General features: G+C 39.3%; 1 protein-coding gene across 3 annotated transcripts in view; it reads right to left on the reverse strand.

The window, feature by feature from the left end:
* Window positions 1-24,808, reverse strand: part of pcdh17 (protocadherin 17) — a 61,964-nt gene that overhangs the window by 27,266 nt on the left and 9,890 nt on the right. For 2 of the 3 annotated variants that reach the window (XM_061741393.1, XM_061741376.1), the window contains exons 3-4: window positions 8,241-8,299; window positions 7,773-7,945 (exon numbers count right to left, since the gene is read on the reverse strand). In XM_061741393.1, the coding sequence (XP_061597377.1) occupies window positions 7,773-7,945; window positions 8,241-8,299 (232 nt within the window). The remainder of the gene's footprint in view (window positions 1-7,772; window positions 7,946-8,240; window positions 8,300-24,808) is intronic. The other variant, XM_061741384.1, reaches the window with a different exon arrangement.

Raw genomic sequence — 24,808 nt, forward strand, 5'->3', positions numbered from 1 at the left:
AGGGACAGGAAAGGATGAAAGTCTCAGAGACAAATCCTCTCTGCCCCGATGGCTTGCATGAGGAGGAGGGAGAAGAAGCATGAACACCCAGCTGCTTTTTTTTTGTTTTCCTAATCTACTCTCTTAGACCAAGCTAACTTTTAAACAGACTCTTAAGTGAACTGATACAAAATCCAAACAAAATACTTTGTAAGAAGACTAAAGCTCATCCCAAATTTGACATTGATTGCTGATGAAAAGTATTAACAGGCAGAGAGAAGCTTTGGAAAACATCAAATTCTGCTCATGCAAGTGCAAGAATGCTCACTGGAATGACGCACTTAGCTATCTCAATTCGAACAATGGCTGTAAATACACCATGATGGCCTGAATTAATCATGTTTAAACAGACGGATGTGATGGCATCACATGAAACCATGACTCTTCCATATGCTACCTGCTTAGACTATCGGTTGTAAAATGACTAATTACAATTCTCTCAGATGAAGGTTCTCTCTCGGCAGCTGTTTGTCTATTAACCTGTAGAACAACTACTTTAACATCATGTGAAGTATCCCACATTAATATTAACTGCAATGGAGACTTCAAAAAGTAAAGTTGTTGCATTCAGTGCTAAAAACACACTGGTTCATTAAAGGGTACAAGTTAATACAGTATGTCAGCCACTGTCTTTTGAAATATTACTATTATTTTAATCATTGATGGCGTTTTCAACATGTTACAGAGGAGTCACAGTTACTGTGATGGACTGGTGACACGGCCTGTGAAGTGATCGCATTCCACATGGTGTGGATCACGTTATAGTCTTTGAGCCTGTCTTCAATAAAGTAAGTTTCTTGAACTTTTCTTCTCCCAGCAGCACAATGGGATGTTAAATATGTTTCGCATGTGTCATCATTCATGACACATTACCTATTTGCCCTGTTGATTTTGCTTCTTTATGTAACAGTGCCAACACACTGTTATGTCCACCACCCTTGATTCATCATCAATAAGGTGCTTTATGGTTCTACATTGAACTGATGATTTTAAGCTGTCCTTCCTGAGGACCCTGCATAGTCACTTCTATTGTACATTGATGTGCAACCACCCCCGAAATGTACAATAATTATGCACTAGTTGGATGTGAACAGTCATGCTGACAACAAAACCAAGTGTTCCCATTCTGGCAACTATGCCCTGCTCTACATGTGTACCACTACTGCTTGCCATCCAAGCTCTCACTGCTTTAAAGTTGTTTTTATTTTAATTTTACAATCAGAAAGATCGATCCGCAGCTCACGGGATCCGTTCCAGCCCTACTGACAGCCTGTCTGGGGTGAACCCCTGCGTTTTCCGCAGAGAGCTCGGATAGGCTCCAGCAGGTTCCTGTGACTCTGAATATGAAAAGGCTGGTTCAATAATGGATGGATCAAATCTATGAACTATTGCGATAAAGCTTCTTACTCGCAGTGTAAAAAGGTATAAAAATATAAATGTGACATGTGATGTAAAACCACGGTATGAATTGATCAAAGGTAGCATGTATTAATGGTAATATTAAACAGAAACTGTCTAATCAAATATCACAGACCCATCAGTCTCCAGACCCTCTCTGCAGCCATAACTGTTGCTTTTCAAGTTTTCATCTGATAAATAAATGTAAAAAAAAAAAAGAATAAAAAAAAAAACCACAACAGCTTTTCCTATCCATGTGACGTGACTGAGTCACATCCTGGCAGTGACACCGCTTCATCATGCCACTTTAAATTCAAAGCCCTCTGGAAATGTTTCAAAAGGCGTGTCTTCAAGCAGCTTATACTGCAGCAACCACATTTTGTGTGGTTGTGTTCATTTGTTATTTTTGAGTTCACGTGTGAGTTGTCTGAACTCACCTCCATTTTGAATTTGGAAGTACTTGTTTTTTAAAAAACAAATAATTCTAAAGTGTAACATCAATAAATAATTAGAAACATAAACTACTGTTGCAACTCAAATGCAGATATAAATGAAGAGATCCTGCAGTCACTAACGTAATGCTGTATGTTTACAGGTTTCCCTTTACTGACAACATTGTTGAGCTAAAATGAAACCCTCATCTATTTCAATAAGATAATTCAATTATAAATATCTCAAAATGACATATGCATGCATTTTTAATTGCAACCAGTGTTGTGATATATGCCTAATCCTGTGTACGCCATTGCCTCAAACGGGTAGGTGCCGATAATGAACCCATAACATGGTGATTGTGATTTTCTTTTAAATACAAATTCAGAAGCATTCAATTTTTAGATGTATTACGCATCCAACCATCCCGAGAAAAATATTTTCTGCATTAAATATGAAATATGAATGATGTTGAATGGAATGCCCTTTTCAAAGAGGCTGATAAAGGTTTATTGAAGGCCAGAGTAAGCAGGATAGAGGTTGCCATAGCTACAAGTGTGAAAAGGGCATCAGATCTGACTTCTGACCAGTCAATTAATCTTGCGACTGCAATCTTTTTTCGTCAAAGGTTCACCCATGATTTGAAATTAATTGGTCTGAATAAAAAGAAAAAAAAGAAGGAAATACTAAGATTGTGAGGACTCAATGCACTTTAGAAAATCACAGTAATGCTAGAGTCTTAAGATTAAGACTGCCACAAGGGAAGAGGGGTTAACATTTAAGATGGATTAAAGTCTGGAGATTTAGTTTGTTTTGTCTCAAAGTGGACTGAAAGTGAAAATCTATTATTCAATAAAGTTACATATAAGAACTTCATTTTCCCCTGATTTTACAGATGAGCAAAGGCAAAGCTGCAGCCTCCTTTGGGCTTGAATTACCACGATGCCATGATGACAAAATGCAATGTATAAAACCTCTTTTTAAACAAAATATTGTAATTCGCTTGGACATGTAAGGGGACATGATACTTGGTACCCACTGAAGCATATTCATATAAAATATTCAGACAACAAAACACCCAATTTAAGATTCAGTTGATGAAAATACAATTTATAAAGAAGTTCAGTTTTTTCTTTTGTCTATTAAACCTTTGAGACCATAAAACAAAGTCCTGCTCAACAGATAACAGATAAGAGCATGTGAAAATGCAGTTTCATGCCAATGTTTCTCTTAAGTCTAAAACAAAGAGCTAAACCGTAAATTAAATATGTGATGTAAAAACATTTTTAAAATTGCATGTTTATTATATAACGTGTATTGGAGTTGCATTCTCCGGACCATAAATTATTAAACACCAACAAAGAATACAAGCAATATGGGATTCTAGTCCTGCATAAATCTGTGTCCCTTTACAACTTTGTTAAAATGTGCCTGCGTGAGTTAAAACAGTGTATTAAATATTTCCCTAAGATTTCTCTTATTCATGCTATACATATCTGGTGGATAATGTTGGGATGGAACATCTATAACCAAGGCACAAGTAACATAGAAAAGTCAATTCCCCTGCTGTTTACCATGCGGTCATTGGAACACATCATGCTTTCTCCTCACCATAACCACACTGTCCTTGTAGTATCACATTATCCTCCCACCTCCCTCCTCCTCAGTCCCACTGATCCCTCCTTTTCCAAAACAAGGCAGGAGGCGGTGTGATTATCATAATCCAGTTGCGGCTAATTAGGATAGGTCAGGTGGTATACTCAAACAGCGTCCATCCCTCTCCATCCCCCTTCTTCAATCATCTCTCCCTCCCTGTTCATTTGCTAGGACAGCCCTATCAGTGGGTAGCATCTCCCTACACCACTGCTGCCTGTCTGTTCACGATAGCGGCTGTGGCAGTCATCTCCACAGAGGCGAGCGATGTGCTGCCAGCCACTCCAACAGAGCCAGACAAGACCGTATTAATGTCTGCTGGAGGCGTGTTGGAGCATCAATTAATTGCTGTTTAAAACTGGCAAAAAATGCATTTAATATACTTAAGCTTAATTAATATATTGCAACCGATTTTGCAAGGCTAATTAATCAATTTGAGACTGATCTGCTGTGCTAAAATATCCAGATTATGTACTATGGAAGGACAGCATGAAGAACTACTTTCTGTGAAGCCACATATTTGTTCTGCTAATGCAGATGACAGAAATTAAGAAAGTTATATAAAAAATGACAAGAAAAAGAGGAAAAGGGTTCAATTAGCAATTTAAAAAGAGAGAAAAAAAACCTAAAACTAGTCCAAACAAAAAGCCACAATCCAATAACTTAAAGGAGCTTGAGGCTCCTTTTAAGAAATGAGACTCTCTAGCGCCACCCTTCACCACGACGGCCGTTGGGGGTACTGCAGCCAACAGTGAAGCCAGCACGGGAAAATAATGCAGCTCTGTCAGTTTTTGGCAGCGTTTACTTAAAAAATGTGCCACTGAATAAGCTGTGTAGACTTGCAGGGTGCTGTTGCATAAAAGACCTGGGTCTGGCCTTCTTTACCTCCACCTTATTTTCCCTCGAGCCACGTCAAATAATGATGTATTTGCTATACCTCAGGTGAAAATTGTTTTTTTTCTTGCTTTCGTGCTTTGATATTAAAGGAGCATGAGGCTCCTTTTAAGAAATGAGATTCATTAGCGCCACCCTTCGCCACGACGGCCGTCGGGGGTACTGCAGCCAACAGCGGAGCCGGCACGGGAGAACGGGGAGAACGCGCATGCTGCGTCATGTGACGTCACATCCACAGGACAGCGCGGGAAATTCCGGTCACCATTGCAGCACATTTTGCAGCACACGTTCAAGGCAACGGAGAGATACACTAGAGGGCTCATTCTTTTTGGTTTGGAACGCTTCATCTGACATTATTACTAGAAAACTTAAAACATATACGAATTTTTTTCATAAATCCTGCCTCAAGCTCCTTTAACAGTAAATTTTCATTGGCAGTAATGTACTTCACTTAAGATAGAAATTAGATAACAAGCTTCCCAACAACCAGCTGGTGGTTAGGTCGCATCAGCTTTCCTATCTGTTGTTCTGTGTTTTCTTAACCTAGTAAGCTGGGAAACTTCAAAGCATGACTCGCAAAACTGTATGAAAGGGGAGTTACTAACAACTGTTACAAACAACTAAACTGCAGATAAGGAAACTGACAGTTTGAGAATAAAATTGCCAGTGAAGAATTGTGTGGGTGTGGTAGTATGAGCTTGGTTTGCTGTGTGTATTCTTAGGTTATGTATGGTATATCCTCACAGACAGTAATAATGTATAATTTTCAACCAAACTCGCATTGACATTGTGTAGCACATAACAGTAACACTAACCCCAAAAGACGCAAAGCAAGTGGAGTTGAATGGCTCACTACAGCAGCCGTTAAACCAGCTGCTATGAACACAGATTGAAGGAAACGCCTGTAGTACCCTATCTCTGTGGGATTTGAACCGAATCACCTCAATGACATCTTGCTGAGACCTCTGGAAATTGTGTCAACTTGTTAAAACCAGCATACGATGTCTCCTTTAAAGCTAAGAACCTGAAAAAGGTTGGGGATTGATTGGGACTTTAAGTACATGCTTTGCGCACTTGTAGTTCTGTTTATACTGAGCCACTGAAAGGAAAGAGGCTGTAGTGTTCTGGCCGGAAAGCAGAGAGGGATACACAGTAATTGGACAAGCTATGCTTGGAGGAAAAACAGCAGACTTAAGATAGGATGAAGGAGAGAGGGAAGGGGAAGGTTGGTGGTGTGGCGGCGGTAGAGAACGACCTATGAAGTAGATGGTAAGTGCTGAGAAGTGAAGAAAATAAGCCTGTACGAAAACGACCCCAGGGACAGTGACCAGTGAACAGCAACAAGCTTCCTTTTTTTTTCTATCAGGTAATAGACAGAACCGGGTGTTTCCATGTACAATATATGGTTTACGTGTGAGCACAAAAGCAGCTTTATTTAAAGATAGAAATACCTGATTGCAGAGCAGTACTTAAAGCCATGCGTCAGTTTCCTCAATTTACTTCACTCTTTTTATTCAGCCTCATTAATTGGTAATATAAAAACTATATTACCTTCACATGAGCGGGTCAGTTCGGACAAAGCAGCAGAGGGAAACCAGTCTGGAGGTAAGTGGCAACAAAGTACCCATCTTATGGTTCATCTTAAACAGCAGGAGGACATAAAACCAGCAGCGGACAGTGTGGCTTGAGAGAAGAAAGATAGCATCATCGGGTCTTTTTCTCGTAAAATCCTACTGCGAGGCTTTTGAGCATTCAACTGCTATTTTTGCAAGTTAATAAAAATGCATTGGATCAGTGCCAGAAAGATGTTCACCACCTTTCACTCCTCATCACTGCTTTTGCACCATGCCTTGGCTTCCAGCCCCTGTACTCCCCCACAGCTTAGCTAAGCTCCTGTGTTATTGTCTAAACACAGCCAGCTGCAGTCAGTTAACTGTCTAATCTCACATCAGATGAGTTCCCCAAACAAAGAGACGTAGAGAAGTGAAACTAAAGTTTCGGAGGAGGTGTGGAGGAAAAATTATTAAGCGCAGATCACAGGCTTTCAGTGAGATATGAGCATTCTGGTCTTGCACATCTCTGTGACTGATTTCTTTCTGCCACTCATAAATGATGCTGCATGACAACAACACACAGAAAAAGTGCACAGACGGTCTTCAGGTGGCGCTGGAGTCAAAAGTAGATGCACATACCCAAAGTTGCATTGGGACACTTTTTCCTGACTGACTTTGTCATGTATCCCATGTGTATAAATGTGATACTTTTCGGTCCCTCGCGGACAATTAAATTAGAACATTTTCAAAATGAGAAACATATGGAGCTTTTTAATTGGCCAATTTCTCTTGCCATCATGTGTGGCTGATTTTCATTCTAAAAACCAATGAAAAGGAAAAAAAAAAAGCTATCTAGTCAGACATGCATATTGCAGCACAGAGTGTTGCACAAATTGTCATTGTCTTTCCGCACGGAGTAAAACAGCCCTTCTGTTGCTGGATTGATAGCGCCATTAAAGTGAATCCATGTTCGGTATACAAGACGATTCTTCTTGATCCTGTCAGTGAGATACAAAGTTTATAGTGTAGATATTTTAGTACATTTATGCTTCTGTGGGAATATCTGTTTTGCCAGGCAGGTGCTGGCACACGCCGGAGCACATCTGTGGTTTAAGATGCAATGAGAATTTTAGCATATCTCATATCCTATTACTCCTCTGCACCTACAGTACATATAATCTTCCCTCTCTTGCCTCCCCTGACCCAGTGCTAATCATGTGATGTGGCTGGGGGTGACTGCAACAACTCATATCTGGGGAGTTATTGTTCTACACATGTCATGTGTAATCTGCCCGACCCACAGCGCTTAGAATAATTATTCATATTTAATCACCACACCACGAGGCTACATCATCTGCCGCTCACTAAGTCATTTTCCATGTTCCATTATCAAAGTTTCAGAGACGGGAGCTCAGGGAAGTGGGACTAAATGGAGAGGCTGAAGTAGTTGGGCTTATAAAAACATAATGGGCTTGTCTGCTTTGATAAACTGAGGACGTGTACAGAATGCACACACACACACACACAGACACACACGCACACACGCACACACAAACACCCGCCCAAACACACACCAAATGCACTTCAAATGAAAAAGTGCAGAACAAAAAGTTGGGGGGGAAATAAAGTAGCTAAAGATAAGTTCAGAATGTGAGCGTTGAGGCAAGTCAAAAACTTTCCATCATTTATACAAGTCACCGCTGCACGCGGAAATAAGCGATGAGCTGTCGTTTGGCTCAAGCACGTTGCCTCAGACTGCATCGTTCATCTCTCATCCACTCAATTTTGCCAGTGGGGCCTCACCTTGCTCCAAAGGTGGTGGTTTCACACCCACGGCCTTCAACTTGAGGGCTTCTTTTGCAGACATATCACAGCAGGAGCCTTTGTTGGTGTCTTGGTCACTGTCAGCCTGGTCGCTGTCACCATGACCACTGTCCCTGAGGCTTGCTCGCTCCGGGTCTTTGAATGTTGAACTACTAGAAAACACGAAGAAAAGAAACAACTGCGTTTGTATGCAGAGTGTGGCTGTGTTGCTTCTTTACAGACAAGAGAAAACAAAAGAATCTTTTGCACAATAATAAATGTTTTTGTATTATAGGGAATGCTGTTAGTGACCACTTTTAAGCCCAATTAAATGTACATGCGCAACCCTCTCCTTGTTATTACTCAGGACAATTAATAGTCACTACAGTTACAGTTGTTCCTGGACTGTTGGAGAAGTGAAAACAAAGATATCCAGTGTAGTTATTGGTTATAGATTCTAACGCTTACCTTTGAACAAACTGTTGTCTGCTACCCATATAATTAGGCTCAGTGGGGAAATTATCCGTCTGTGGAGAAGACAGAAGAAAATACGTAGTAAGTTCAACAGAAACGATTCCTGCTGTGAAACGTGAAACAGCACTTCCTGGTGACATGACTAATTATGTCGGAAGAAAGAATTTAAGGGAGAAGACAGATTAGGGGTAAAAAAATATACACATTGAAAAACTTTACATTGCTATGATTTGAGCTTTTCTTTAACCATATGAGGCAGGCTAATTAGCCATTGGAGGGTAACACGCAGAGTCAAACACCATATCTGGCAGGCGTCTGATGATCAATGATGCCTAGGACAAAGGTTTTGATGAAAAGCAGAAAACTTTGCAAGTTGCTGTGCTGAAACAGTTTTCTTGACTTGTAGTAATGCCATTACAGCATGATTTTATAGAAATTAAAAAGCAATTTACTCCGTGTCCCTGTTAGAACCTACAAACTATTTGAAATTCAACACTGTTTTCACAATTTTCACACACACCCACACACACACACACACACACACACACACACACACACACACACACACACACACACACACGCACACACACAGATTTCATTATCAGTGACTGGGGTTTGGATGTGAGGCAGTTCGATGATCCATGGGGTGGTCGAACTGATTGCAAAAATAAGTTTATATATTGGTTCTTATTAGAATAATCTGTGGCAATATGCCATCAGTGAATTATGTCAGCACTGGTGCCAGATACAGATAGTGGACTGGATCAGTACCATCTGTATTTTTCTTTCCCCTTTTTTTTTTTTTTAATTGATTTTTACTTACCAATGCAAAAAGAGACACTAAACACAAACTGTTTGTTTCATCCAGAATATTATAAGAATATAAACAACATTCCTGTCCCATAAAGCAAGGGATGATGTGAACAAATGTCTTAAAGAGAAACTGCTTTCGTGCTGCAGCAGTAGCATTCATCACAGCAACTCAAATAATTACCCTGTGTTGTGCACAACTCGCTGTCTTGAATTCCTAATGGTAAAATGTCATGTTTAGTGAGTAATGTTGGTTGTGCCAGGGTTTTTCACATGCACAGCTTGTCTCACAGTCGATCAAGTATTTCAATGTCACCCGTGCACTGCGGTGGCTCAGTATGAAAAAAGGGTGTGTGAAGGTCAAACAGGCCACCTCCGTACTGTGGCCTTCCATGCTTTTGCAAACACCTTTATTTCAAACCCTCAACATTTCATTCTTCTTTGGCCTTCACCAGCATTGGAAGAAAACACCCACGGAACATGTACAGTATAAAGCGATAGAATCTGACCATAAAGTAGGAAAACAATCTACGACAACAGACTCTTTTCCTAGGTTTAGCCAGACTAGACTTTCATGTAAGCTATTTTTGTAGGGAAATAAATGGGAAAAAATATGATCTATAGGATACTATTTAAAAACTAGTTTGTCTTGCCAAGAAAAAAAAATGCAGCCACACTTAAAGTAGCGTGGATCTCATCCCCCCTACAAGCCAATAAAAAACTCATTAGTCCACATCATAGAAACCTCTTTCCTGCCAGTTAAAAGTCCAGACTCATCCTGAGCCTCCATCTCTTCCTGTCGGTCTATACCGCCCAGGCCTTTCACTACAATGGGCCACTTTGAAATTAATGGGTTGATAAGGGGCAGGGTGGACTGCTTCGTACTGATCCAGTCAAAACCCACAATGAATACAGGATCATTTAAAGAAGGATTAAAAACTGTATCATGCAGGGTATAAATTCATTTGTTTATTTATTTTTTTAACAACACTACTTGTGCAACTTCTTGAAGGCAACTAAACTTGACTAAGTAAACTCGCTCATTTATTGACCGAAGACATGAGCTTTTGACTTTACCGATGTAACCTATTCAATACAAGATGTATCCAGCCATTCTGTGTTCATAAGCATTCTGCAGGTATCAGCTGAGGTTCTTTTGTTCGGTTCTGTTGGGTGCAACATCTGAAAGCATGTAACTCAGGTACAGTAAATAATGTGTTGTATCTAGTTCATGAGGCAAGGCCACAGAGGTCAGACGTACTGAGTACGGTAAGGCAGAGTAAGTGTAGAAAGCTGCACTCTATTCTGTATTCCCACTGAGGCCCTAAGACTGACCGCTCAGACAGCAGGCCGATTGAGACAAATGGGACGAGAATATCGGAGTGCTGTTCTGCTCGCGGGGCATGGTGGTGCATTTTGGGGCACAGTTTATTTCTGTGGGGCTATGTTAGTGTTAAGCTGTCTTTGCCTCTGTATGTGTGTGCATGCATGCGTGTTTTTGATATCTTACGTGGGGATGGCGAACAAGGACAAATTGCGGCTTCTCTTTCACACATCATTGGACAGCTCTCTTTTATTCACAGGAACAAGAGAACACCCCTCCCTCTACCTTTTTTCTGCTTGCTATCATACATGCATTTGTCCCTTACTGACCTCCACAAAACACACAACACTCCGTTTTGAGTGAATGTGCGACCACATGTAATTCTTCAGATCAGGTGGATTAACATATTCCTAATAAACATTAAGCCAAAAATACTCTTGGACCAATAAATTGCACGTGTTTTGTGCGCCTGCATGTGAACGGTGTTCCCACCAAGGGAGGTCCGGAAAGCTGTCAGAGTGATATCGGGAAAGATCAGGAACAGCCAAACAGGAATAAGGGATAAATGCACAGAGTAAATAGAGTTTACAAGACATTTAAAAGAAAAAAAAGTTGGCGAGGAGGAAGGGAGCACAATAAAAGACTAAAACCTCAAAAAGAAGGGGCAGAAGAGCAAAGTGAGGGAATGGTAAAAGAGGTAAGGAAAAGGGGGAGGGGAAACAAGACAATAATTAGACTGCATTGATTATCTGATGGTTGAGGGGCATTTTTAAGTGTTGAGATCTAATTAGCATTGAAACATTTTCCTGGAGATAAGAGACTATTCAATCAATGCATTAAAGTGAACTTAAAGCCAACACACTGTATGCTAAGTATCTTTTGCTGCCGTCCAAACGAGGGATCCGGGCTAAAGGAATTTTCTGACAAGGGCGGCAGCACTGCAGGTGCCAGTAAACACAAAACCATTACTGATTTAAGATCAGTAATTACTGATTTAAGGTCCAAAGAAGATATGATCTTAAGAAATGTGTGAATTTTAGGGTGACTTGGAATTTTATTAAAATAGCAACTTATTCAGGAGGATTATATGCAGTTAAATTACTTTGAAAGTCTTCTACAAAATAATTATTAGGTGACTTCGGTACAATGAAGAATCAACATTTTCACAGAGTCAAAAAAAAAAAAAAGACCGAACAGCCATGCAAGTTCACACTCTCTACTACAAACAATTAAAAACCACCAATCACCCTCATATTCATTGACTGTGGGAGGAAGTCAGAGCAATGAGAAAGAAAAAAAAGCACAACGGCACAGGGAAAACACGCAAACTCCACATGGAAACGCTCCCGGCTCAGAGTCAAACCGGGGACCTTTTCGGCTAAGGCCACAGTGTGAATCACCACATCACGTTCCTTGCTGACCTTTCTGTAATCGACCCTAAAAAATAATAATAACACTAATAAAAAGGTCTCAAGTAGCCTCTTTCACACAACATGTTCAAGGCGGTTGTGTGCCTTTGTTTGCTCCTTCCCATTCTGTTCTTAAAGCCACTTTCAGGCCAGAGATAAACAACATTAATGGGCTCATAAATCTCTTAACCTATTCAGTGCCCTCTGAGCATGGGAACTGTAATACCCATCAGGTCTTAATGGTTAAATCCAGCAGTATTCTGTCATTCAGATGTTGGTCACACTAATGTAAATCCTCCTCACGGCTTTGTGATGTGTGCACACAATTTTTGCCATTTGTGGAAGACAGAACGATGATTTAAATGCACTTATATGAGAGTCACCGTTAACTACATTGAAGGATACTGTAGCAGAGATTTTATTTCTACTAGGCTCTAGAGCTATGAAAATAAACACTTGAGTTCTGTACCAAATAAAAATAGGGTAAGCTACTGAGCAGAAAAGTTTGGACAGTGCTGTTCTTTACTTTTAATAACTTTGGATGTCCAATCCCTTTGAAAAGCAGATGTGTCAGATTAAGAATAACTGCTGCGGGCATATCTAGCTGTTTATGTGCCTGCATGAATTTTAGACTTGTATAATGTTAAAAGTAATACAGAAATGTTCCAAGTCTGATCTATGCAAGTTACTGTTGCAAACTGAGATAGAGGAGCACCAGAGTGATCAGTGACACAATAGATTAATAGAAAGCACTGCATATCTGAGAGGGGCTTTAGATAAAGGCAGACATTTTTTGGAGCACACATTGGACTGGAACAATGGGGCATTCGTTTTTCCACGCAAATAAAGACCAAAAATGAGCAACAGCACCAACAAATCGATATCTTCTTGAAGTGATTACAGTGCAATCTTACAATAAGAAGGTTATAACTGTTTATGTTTGTTAGCACAGCCTTTAATACTTCTTAAATTAAAGTTATTGTGAAAACAGTTAAAAAAAAAGTGAATCTTAAAATAATTGTTAGAAATTAAACCAGCAGAGAATTATACTAAGCCCCCCCGTTTGTTTGTAAGACGGCAGAGAGATTCAGGCACAACCTCTAGCAAACTCAAAGGTGCAGGGGTGAGCTGTGCTGTTAGAAAAGATTCAAAACAGCAGTTAAACTTGTGTCTCCCAAGTGTGAACATGTGCGGCTGCATAAATTATATGAAGTGCAACCAAAAAGCATACATGCATGCTCAGCAAACTTCTGAGTAAAGTTAAGAAAACACTTTTTTCTTTTTTTTTAACATGCTGGAAGCCATTGATGAGGGATTTACACTCACTCGGTTGTGTTATTTATCTGAATCACAACATGTTATAATCTCTCCTTTTGTAAATCAGTTCACAGTATTTGTAGCTCACAATTAAATATTTAGTACTTTTCGATAAAAAATAGAAGAAATTCACATATTTGCACAGGTGTTAATTTCTTAATGAGCTACAGACCAAATATTGTACACTGAGATGCAGGTGCCAGTTACTGGTGTCTACTGGATATAACATTAATGTGCAGCTTGTCTAACACTATTACCTGTACCCTTCCATTCCAAAGTGAGTTTTTTGATCCATTGAAATGGTAAACTAATGTGTTATTTTTACTGTAGGCATCTTTCTTTCTTTCTTTCTTTCTTTCTTTCTTTCTTTCTTTCTTTCTTTCTTTCTTTCTTTCTTTCTTTCTTTCTTTCTTTCTTTCTTTCTTTCTTTCTTTCTTTCTTTCTTTCTTTCTTTCTTTCTTTCTTTCTTTCTTTCTTTCTTATTAAATCGACAGCTGAAGCTCTGTGATGGACTGGTGACCTGCCCAGGGTCTTCCTCTGCCTTTCACCGACTGACAGCTTGGATAGACTCCAATAGACCCCCATGACCCTGAATAGGATTGAAGCAGGTATGGATGGATGGATGGATGGATGGATGAATGGATGGATGGATGTCTTTTTGTTCCAAAAAGTTTTTGTTTTTTTAATTTCTACAAGAAAGAAGCAAATACAGCAAGAAAAAAGGCTGTTTAAACCATTGCCAGTGTAATGCTTACATACCACAAGAGTAGTCTGTTATTACTTACTGACAGTCTCTTTTTGGCTCCCAATTTCTAATTATAGTGAGCTCTTCCTCAACACAACAAATCTAATACAATTCAGTTTATTTATGTTGCTCACATTATGTGTGTGTTCCTGCAGCTGCTGCTCTGAAATATAACTGTGTGCCCCCCTCCCCCCTTTTTTTTTTTTTTTTTGAAATAGAGCTACTAGAGGGGATTTCTGTAAAACTGCTGGTTCATTATGAAGCTGGTAACTCGAGCAGGTCTAATCCAACTAAATAGTCTCATCTTGGTAATGAGATATTCATAATTCAAACAAGACCTGCATTTCTTTTTGTTCTTTTTTCTTTGTTTTCATGGGGGCGTTCGTGCTCACTTGCTGGGAAATGTTTCTATTTCCTTCATTAAATACAGATAAGTAGCACTCTAGAGGCTTTTATTTAGAGTTGCATTAACAGCATGACCTCTCCTTTGGTTATTCATTGCTCACCAGCAAAGATATAATATTCATGATTAATATACTACTGCTCTCATTGATTTACTTCGTATTTGGTTGACCACAGAGTGTCATTAGAGCTGTCATGTATGAGGCCAGACCAACATCAATAAATCTTAGTGGCACATATTTTATCATGAACACCCTCAAATAATATAAAACAGAAGGAAAACATTGTTTTTTTTAAAGCCAACTTGACCTTTCTAAGCACACTGATTAGAGGAGTACATTAATGATAGGTTAAAAGCAAAAAGAGGAGACAACCTGTGTGGTTGTTGATAATCTATTATTTTATTTGATGAAGGGCCTTAAAAAGTTTTCCTCCATCTACAAATAATTTCTGAAGTAGTGTTCTTAGAGCTCAGACAGCAGCACCTGCCTTGAACAGTGACAGCATTGAAGCTGCAGCAGTTTTAAGAGCATTTTCTATAAAGCACATTTATCTACTTGCAAAAAAGTTTGTCATTCCATCTTGGAGACTTTTAAAGAGCATGAAGAGAACACTCCAAGGGGCAAAGACAAATTGAGTCTGAGAGATGGTCAACAAAGCATTGCTAAACTTATTCTTGAGCCTATCACTGTTATCGTGAGAATCAACTCATGTAGAATATAATAAAAAGCAAACATCCAGAGAGAGTGTGCATACTCTAACTTGTTTTTCTCTCTCCCTCTCTTACATAACCTTACACACTCTATTAAAGCTACTGGAGATCTTACAACCTGGTCTATTTTATAATGTATGAAAAACTCAATGATGGGGCAAACTAAATTTTGCCTCAACAAAATGCCTCAAAAACCATTTATGTAAATATTAAGTAATACAGAATTAGCCGTGCACCACTAATTACAAATAAGTATTTTTTTTAAAAACAACCTCCCCCCGTGTAGGATGAATTTATTCAAGGGATGATTAGATTCTTACTAAACAAATCCATCCTTATCTAACAGAAAAAGAACAACATTACCCATAAAGCATAATGTTGACCAGCATCCCCTTGGGTAAAGATTACAATAAGCTGCCACATTGGAAACAAACAACTGAAGCTCTATATGGAGAACTGTCAACATCTATTTTTGCTCAAAGGAGGCAAATAAAACAAATTTTTCTGTGCACCATTCCTACAGAGTGACTGGAGGGCCTGCACCCTGCTGTCGAAAATCACCATACATGCTAAATACGCTTTCCTAATGTTCCTCGGGAACGTCGCATGGTACTGGCATCGCCTCACACAAAGATTTGTCTATAAAGACGGTTTTCGTTTGTGCTTTGTGGTTGCAAAAAATCCACCAAATGCTGTCAGATCAGGGGTGTCCCCCTCTACCTTAAAAAAATCTCTCAAACACTCGTACACTGATATTGCAAGTTTCGTTTTCTGTATTTGCTCCACCTGTGGTCTCGATCACACAGACTGTAACATCATGCAGAACTGTGATATGCTCAACAGCCAAATATATTTGATATTATTATCAAGTCCTGTGATTCCAGGTTTTTTAAAAACAAACCAGCGTTTTCAAGATAATCAGAGAGAGATCTCACGTTCTGGGAGACCCAGGTGATTGAAGTGACTCAACTATGTAGGTGAGTCACTTCAATTACCTGAAATTGATCGATTCCTGAGTGCTATTACTCTGTACTCTGACGAATAAATGGTGTTTTAAAAGGATAAAAGCCTGCTTGAGTGAAAGAACCCTAAACATATTGGAAATGTACAGGAAACACAAAAAAATCTAAGGTGAATGTTGTAGTTTAAAAAAAAACACCATTATGAAATAAACAGATATTTCTGAAGCACATATTGTTTTAATTGTAAACCCTTTTGAGGCATGCACTCGTTTCCATGAATGAGATGGTAACTGAGCATGCAGGCTCAGGGCTCCAGACTAACTTTTTTCACTAGGAGCACAGTAGCCCCTAACTGAAAATGTTTAGGGGCACAATCAGAAATTTTAGGAGCGCACATCGTTTATCGACACGCTAACCAAATTTTTACATTTCTACTACATTTCAGTGTATTAGTAATACGTATTTCATAATAGATTAATGAATTCAGGGATTAAAGCAAAAAAAATATTTTTGACTGAAAAAAAAAATTCAGGCCAGTTCATATTCCCCCGCCATCTCTGCTGCACCACACTTTAAGAATGGCCCCCTTTTTGCCGTGCGGTCGCTTCCCAAAGGTTTCAAGTAAAAAAGTTAAATTCTGTATTAGCTCTTCTGTTTTCTGTTTTTTATCACCATTTGATTCGATCCGATATTAATGTGGGTTAGTGTTATTAAAAATGTTTTTTGAGCTGTTGCCTGAATTATACGACTGTAAAATAACTAGTGAAATAATAATTTCACAATAATTATTGTGAAATAACGAAAACATAAATAACTCATATGGGTCTTTCAATATCCATTAAAAGTGCAAAAAAGAAGGAAATATCAACAGCTCATGCAGTAAACAAATAATTTTAGCTTGTCTAATTTATTCTGTCACCAGACACACAGCTTGCCATGAAGCATCAGGGATTTTTCAGGTATGTCATGACAAACTGTGTGTCCAATAACAGAAGAAACCAAACAAACTATGAACTTCATTGAATTTATATAACATTTTGAAATTGAAGCTGAAATATCCAAAACACTGAACACTGGTTTTGCACGGGTGGGGGTGTGTATGAGTGTGTATGAGTGTGTATGAGTGTGTATGAGTGTGTCCTTGTCTGTGTGTAACGTGCCTGGCGATTCAATGATCTGCAAGTTTTGCCCGCACACAGTTGACTGGACACGAAAAGATACATTCGAAAAAAGATAATTTACTTTAACGGAAACGTCTGTAGTAGGTTTAATAATCATAATTTTGTATTACAGTACGAGCCGCTCTCCTCACGTGCTGCGCGACTGAGGTCCGTTTACAACGCAGGTGGTTGTCTGTGTGAGCGGAGATTAACGCTTAACGCACATGGCAGCATAAACACAGGCTCAATAAGCAAGTAATTTCCAGCAGTAACAGTGCTGCTCAGCCCGCTGTTTGTAAACTGTGGTTCTGTATTTTCTGCGCTGGTTTCTCAGGCGGCCGCTTCCACGTTTGTTTTGTTCACGAGGGCAGCGGGGGCGGGCGGGGGAAAGAAGCGTGCAGTGTCCCCGGCTCTTAGTGACCCTTTTTTTCAGCATTTTTTCAAAAGAAAACTTAATTTAGTTCGAGTTTTAAAAACCAGCGCTTTGTTAACGCTACCGCTGCTCTTTGACGCCGTGTTCATTGTTTGATAGTTTCACACCACGCACATATGTGAATTAAATGACGTGACTACTGGTCCCCCAGTCTCTGACAAGTCAGTCTTCCCTGAGGGACGGGGGCGAACCCGCCCTCCTCTGTTTCTGATTGGCTGATACCAAGGCTCTGGCTAGCTTTATTGGTTTACAACGGCGTCAGTTTAATGTCCAACATGATTTAATTGGATAGTCTAACGGCTGATTTATGGTTCCGCGTTACACCAACGCAGAGCCTACGGCGACACACTGGCAAATTTACTGGTCGCACGTGTGCGAGTGGACATGAAATTCAGTCGCACATACTCAAATTTTGGTCGCAAAATGCGAGCATTTGGTCGCAGTCTGGAGCCCTGAGGCTCTACGTCTGAATGACAATCTTAGGAGCTTGGACCTGGCAAAAATTTACTCTGTGTTTTACACATTAAGGGATATAAATGCACAAATTAGTGGTGGGTTAACGTGGCATATGATCTGTGTTTAAAGGAATCTGACAGTGCATAAACTGAATTAATTAAAATTGGGGGGAAATTACAAAAACAAAGGGGGTGCAGGCCCTACTTTTTGATGCATACACAGCAGTATGCAAAAAGCAAGTGGTGCATGCACGGAGGCCATATCAAGTTAAAAAGTAGTGCATTTTTCCTTTTGTTGACAACGAGGCAAGGCAGACTTATTTAATCGCATCGTCTTTACAGAAACACATTCAAGGGCTAATCTAATTCATAAACTGTATGTTTTGCACAATGTCAACTTCTTAGGCCAACGCCAGCATAACAATTTGTTGCACGAAAACTCTGACCTCATGCATCATAAGCTGCTTAATGTACTAGTCTGTTTTGCACAAATGCGGAAATTTTCATAGGTGCTGTGGCACTCTCTGCAGCAAAATAAGGAATAATACCATGCAAGTGAACTTTGTCTGAATGACAAAATGCTATCACTTTACAAGACTGATAAAGCCAGTAATGTTGCGATGCTGCTTTATTTTCCTGTGCACAAAAGATAACCATTGTGTATTTGCAGTGTGTAGTACAAACAAGATGCTTTCCACATCATGAGCATCACTTTGCCATTTTGTGTCTGATTTCCACAGCTCAAACCATCTAAAAATACACAGTAATTTAATTCTACTAAATTCTAATTTGCATTAAAAAAAAAAGCCCCCTAAGATACAATATTGAAAATCTGCACTGCCTCCCAAGCCGCTGTATGTTTGTCTTCAGGCAAGCAGACTGTGGGATCACCAACATGCCATGCCAGTGGGTTATTCAAGCAAAAAAGAAAAGAGAAAAAAAAATTAATTCCAGTTTCATCTGTGTGGCATTGGCACAATTCACATCCTAACAAGCACCAAACGAAATTCAAATTGAGTGAATTCATAGGACTGACCCTGGGGTTTTGGGCTGAGTGAGAGGTCTGCCATAATCCTCTTCAGCCAGACCAGGGAATTGGTGTCTACAAGTGCGAGGGGATCTGTGTACGTGTGTGCGAGAATGTGCATGTGGGTACTTGTATTATTCATACTGCATGGAAATAAATCTGTTTACACAGTCATGTTGTGAAGACCCACCTCTCTTTTGGGGGCAAAAAGCTTTGAAAAAAAAAAAATATGCATCACAGTTCCGGGCTGACTTCTTTCACGGGTGTGAATATGTCTGGGTTAATGTTAGGGTCTAAATGTTTGGGTTAGGCTATGTCTACTGTAAATAAATGCAATCAAGGTTGTATGTGTGTATCGTGTTATGAAGATACATTTGTTTATATGAATAATCTGGAATAGCATCTCTTATTTTCACCTACAAAAAAACAGTACATGTGCATTTAATTGTCTAAGCATGCAATATGAATGTGACCGAGAATACGTGAGCATGTGTGTGGTTGTTTGTGCCAATGTTTTTTCTTAGCCTATATTATAAAATGCTCTCACAGTATATTCAGGTGTTTGCAGTGAACAACACCAACCCAGAAAATGAAATGAAAATATTGGATCAGATCTTGAAACAGAAGGTGCAAATCATAGCAATGCATATAAAAATGTTGCATTGCAAGAGGCTGGGAATGAAATAAAAATCAAAAAAGGCTTTTCTCTTGCATTCCTTTTTTTGTTTCGAGCTAAACTTGGAAAAAAATTATTTCTTACCATTTATTTTTCAAAAATAAAAAAATATATAAAGAGAGATAAATAAATCTATTGCAAATGTCCAATTGTCAAAATTGTGCAGTAGATGGAATATCGGCTGTCATCGGCCCTAAGGAAACTTTTCTGTCCAGAGACAAAGAGAAAACAGAGGTAACGCAACATGCCTCGTGCAATGTCTACCCCTATCAGCACAGTTTAACCCCAAGAGCTGATGATATATGTAGCTTTTGAAATAGATATGTATTCATTACAACATGTACAGGCAAAAACAAAAAAGAATCAATTGCAGCAGTTTGTCTGCACATTAAAATACTGTAGCATTGCTGTTTTCCTTCATAGTTGAGCATGTTTCAAATTTTACGAGCTGGTCTGAGTAACTTACAGCTGGGGACCTTTCTTATGGTTATTGATAAAGAAAAAATGGGAGCTAAAAATGTAGGCTTTCTGGTGCTGTAGAATTGTACACGATATAACTTTAAAAAGGTACATGAGCTACTTATCATTCTGTACTTGCTCATCAATAGTTATCAGAGCTTTGTGGTGAAATCTTGAGTCAGCATTGAACTTGCTTCACCTTCATTAATCCAAAGCCGACTCAGCCCAAAAGTTCAAAGCTTTCAGAAGCAACACACTCCGCACATACAGAAGGACTGTGTATAAGACCACGAACACGAACACGAAGCATTAGTGGATCTACTATAAAGGCCGAGCAGGAAGTAACCACTCTAAACAACACTCAGCTTGGTAAATATTCACTTTGTTATTGGGTGTTCAGGCTATTGAAACTACTTGCGTAAAATTTCTGGTAAGAAGAAAACTTTACTGCTTGGACACATTAAAGAACATCTAGGCATTGAGGTTAAAAGTGTAAACTTTCAAAAGGGGCCAAAGCAACGTGAATGGAAGCAGTTTTGAGTGGGAACGGAATAGTTAGAAGCTAAATGACAACTGACCTATCGGTAAAACCTGTTTCACCCACACAGGTCCACAGGGACCAGAGCTCGGACACCTGTACCTTTTTAACTTCTACAGAAAAACACTGGAAGAGCCCGAACTCTCTTCTGTTTTGTGAAATTTATGCCACTTGTTGTAAATTTGTCTAGGGAACTTTGTAGGTATTCTGAAAGGAAGAGCAATGCCGTTTATTTTATCCCATGTCCAAAATCCAAACAAAACCGACCTAAATGTCTTGTTTGGCTGAAGCCAGCCAACTTAACGTCCAGATTATCAACAACGATGTTGATCATCTGGAGCAACAATGCCAACGTTACTTAAAGTTGTTTAATTGTAATCACCATGTAGCAACACAGCCTTTGGCTTGGATAAGTCAGCTTGTTTGTGCTACGATTAGCTTACGTTAATCGTCACTAGCGTCACTGGCGAGCACCAGGCTCAAAGTTATAACTTTGTTCATCACTCTTTCCTACCTTTCCTACCTGGCGTCGAGGCAGACACTCACCCTTCCTGGGCCCTGGTTCTGCTGGATGTTTCTTCCTGTTAAACGGGAAGTTTTACTTTCCAATGTCCTTCATCACCCCATGAACGCTCAAGATGTAGGACTGAATTAAAGTGTAAATTCAAACCACTCTCTTAACTTCCTTTAATGGGCTGCTTTTTCATTTTTCTTTCAAATAAATTTGCATTATATGATTACAATTACAATTAACTTTTTTGAATTAGAAAGAACAGAATTACAAACAAATAATGAATTGAATTTAATGTAATCACAGTTGATCTGAATTGGACTGTATTTAATTGTAAGTGTATTGAATTTGATTGATTTTTGTCTGTGAGCCACTCTGAGATGACTCCTTTTGTCAGTTGGCAATAAACAAGTAAACAGAATTAAAGTTAATTGATAAAGCCTAAAAAAAGAATTCCTATTGTGATTCCCGGGGCTATAAAATATGCACAGCCTTAGAACTAATTTTGTTTTTCTAATTATGTTTCCCTATGCACACCATCAAAATAAATAAATACATACTTCAGTAATTTGGTTTCACTAAAAAGTACCAATTATACCAATTATAATGCAAAATTGAATTTAAAGAAAAAAATGAATTCCTCTTTTTTATCTACATTGTTTTTTCCCTTTCAGAACATGGCGATTTATACATGCAATTATAAAACGACTACATAATGGAACGCCATAAAAAATTAAACTAAAGCAAAAAGACATCCCTTGAATGAACTCAAGAAACATTCATGTCCTTTAATGTTTACATTAATACTGCATCTTAATAAACATGTTGCTAGCATGTTATTATTTACTATACCTACATTCATTTTTTTCCAGAACAACAAAGGTATTGTGATTTAGTAGTAAAAAAGCCCTGAACCAAGGCCAGCCTCAGATATATAAACACACAAATGCAGACGCAGGCTGAACACATGTGTCCAGTATCAACACACCCATGAGTGCGCACGTGTACACACACACGAGCGCATGGACGGACACACACACAAACCTGGGCTCTCCCTTTCTGTGTCTTCCGTACACACACACAGCAGATGGACCATATTTCATATCAAGGTGACCCATCTATAGTATATGTATCAGATCAATGTGGTGAGGTAACTAAGCGAAGGACGAGCCAGAACACTAAGGAATTGAAAGGAGGACAGAAATAGTGTATACACCTGGGCATAAACTGAAAGAACAAGCTTTAAGATAATACTCCGTTGTCAAAGTATTGGAAGCCAGTTCCTCTCAGTCTCTTTTATGTGTGTCTATAGTGCATTTAGAATCTGCCAGAGCAGCTTTAGCATTAATCAGCTAGCCCACAGAAGAAACAATCACACATAATCTCGAGCGCTAAACCCTGCTGACCTTCTCTTCAAATGCATGGATAAACTCCCCTTCAAACCTCAGTCTTTCTCAGACACACACAGGCCCTGACTCTTGCACTGGCAATTTGTTTCTTACCCACTCTCCCTTTCCCTTGGTTACAGTTTTTACAATTGTTTCCGTCCACAGTGGCATTCATGTCTCTCTTCCTGCGAGCATGACGACTCAGCATGTCAGTGTGACATGGGATTGTAGAGGAGAGGAGAGGAGAGGAGGAATCAAGGCAGGATAAAAAAAAGCACAAAAAAGTTCCATTCATCATCTCAGCAGTAAGTGTATAAATAGCAAGCTCTGTTCAGAGTTATCACAGAGCAAACACTTCCATGGAGGTACTTCATTTATTAGAACTGTGTGCAGATCAATACAGAAGACATATACACCCTGTACTGTTGACAAGATAATCTCATCATTATGAATTTGGCTCGTCAAAAGCATGAGCTACTACAACGGTTATCTAAGATGACAAGAGAGAGAGAGAGAGAGAAAGAAAGAAAGAAAGAAAGAAAGAAAGAAAGAAAGAAAGACAGAAAGAAAGAAAGAAAGAAAGAAAGAAAGAAAGAAAGAAAGAAAGAAAGAAAGAAAGAAAGAAAGAAAGAAAGAAAGAAAGAAAGAAAGAAAGAAAGAAAGAAAGAAAGTCCAAATAAGCAAAAGAGAAGAGTAAAGAGAAGACCAACACTTCAATTAACTAGAAGAGCTCAGGAGGAGGAGGACCAAGCACTATCTTATTTTTTAACTTAACAATGCTCAGAGCAATAGATACAAAGAAAATAACAAAATAAACTGTATTTCAGTACCAACCAGAGCACAAATCAATAAGGAAAAAGCACAAACCACCAATTGATCCAAATGTTCAAGGGCCCAAAAAGATTTCTTTTTAAGACATAAAGCCAGTGAGGGGACAATTGACTACATGTGTGAATTAAAATAGAAGATGAGACTGGTCAAATAGACAATTTTCAATATACCATTAGTCCTCAGCTATGCCAACTGCTACCCCTGAAAACAGAGACAGTCAACGTTTGACGACAAATCTTATGTGGACGCCACTTAGCGGGCTTTTTGTTTAGGCAATAACATCTGAGAGTGCAGAGTCTTGCCACTGTTGCCACAAACACATAACAGTCACTGCAAAAACACAGTGGCTGTCAATTCCCCTCGGACACATACGGAGCTTTAGAAATGGGGGTATGATTTCAAACTGTGCTACAGATATGGGGAGCAACAAAAAGATGGCAGGATCACTCCTATTAAATGTGTCAGATTCTCAGTGCAAACAGATATTGGATTACACATTTATGAAAAATACTCCTCCAATTGTGAAGCAAATCATAATTTCCTAATTGTAACCTGACAGTAATGTACTCTTCTGGTTGCATGAGTGAGAAAGAGTCAATACATAACATCGTTTTGACATGCAGCCAGGTAAAATAATAGTAAATGATGGTAAACAAGATCTATCCCTCCGAACAATGAATCACATAACTGATGAAGCTGAAGAAGAGCTGAACTGTGAAAGGCAAGGGCAAGGAGAAAGACTCAGGCAGCGGGGAATAAATAATTTCTCTTATACTAATGAGATAGAAGGTGAGAGCGGATTCACATAACTCATTCTTTGAACTGTGTGTTGTTTCTGCAGTACATGTCTAGGGGGCACAGTGAAAGAAAATGTGGCAGAAATAGAAGCTCTCCCATCCTGGACGGGTGCCAAGACAGCGCAGCAAGCTCTACTTTGTTTGACTTTGAAAGTGTTTGATTTACAGCAAGGAGACCCAGCTGCTGGCAGTTCAAAGAATACATCACCATGCCATGTTTCACCTGTGCGCCCTTTCTGTGTGACAAGCATTTTGCTGCACATTACCGTGTGGTCACTCCTATCTATACCCATCGTATGCCGTGTCTGAGGCCTCCCTGCAGCTTAAAACGTTAAGTCGAAAGACCCCAGGAGGGATTTAAACCCTTCAGGGGGCAGGCGGCCTCAACAGGGAAACCCATTTCAATCTGAGAGAACCAGCAAGACCTGCGCTCAGAGCACAGTTGGTGGTAGCCCCAGTGCAGGTTTGCGTGTGCACAGACGTACATGTGTGTACACATGCAGAAACATGGGAGCTGTATCATAGAAGCCTCCACTGTAAAGGTTATTTTGTTCTCCTGTCGTTTTATCAACCTGCATTAATTCCAGGTTGATTGCTTGTGCGTGA

The sequence above is a fragment of the Cololabis saira genome, chromosome 2 (genome assembly GCF_033807715.1).
Source record: "Cololabis saira isolate AMF1-May2022 chromosome 2, fColSai1.1, whole genome shotgun sequence".
NCBI lineage: Eukaryota > Metazoa > Chordata > Actinopteri > Beloniformes > Belonidae > Cololabis > Cololabis saira.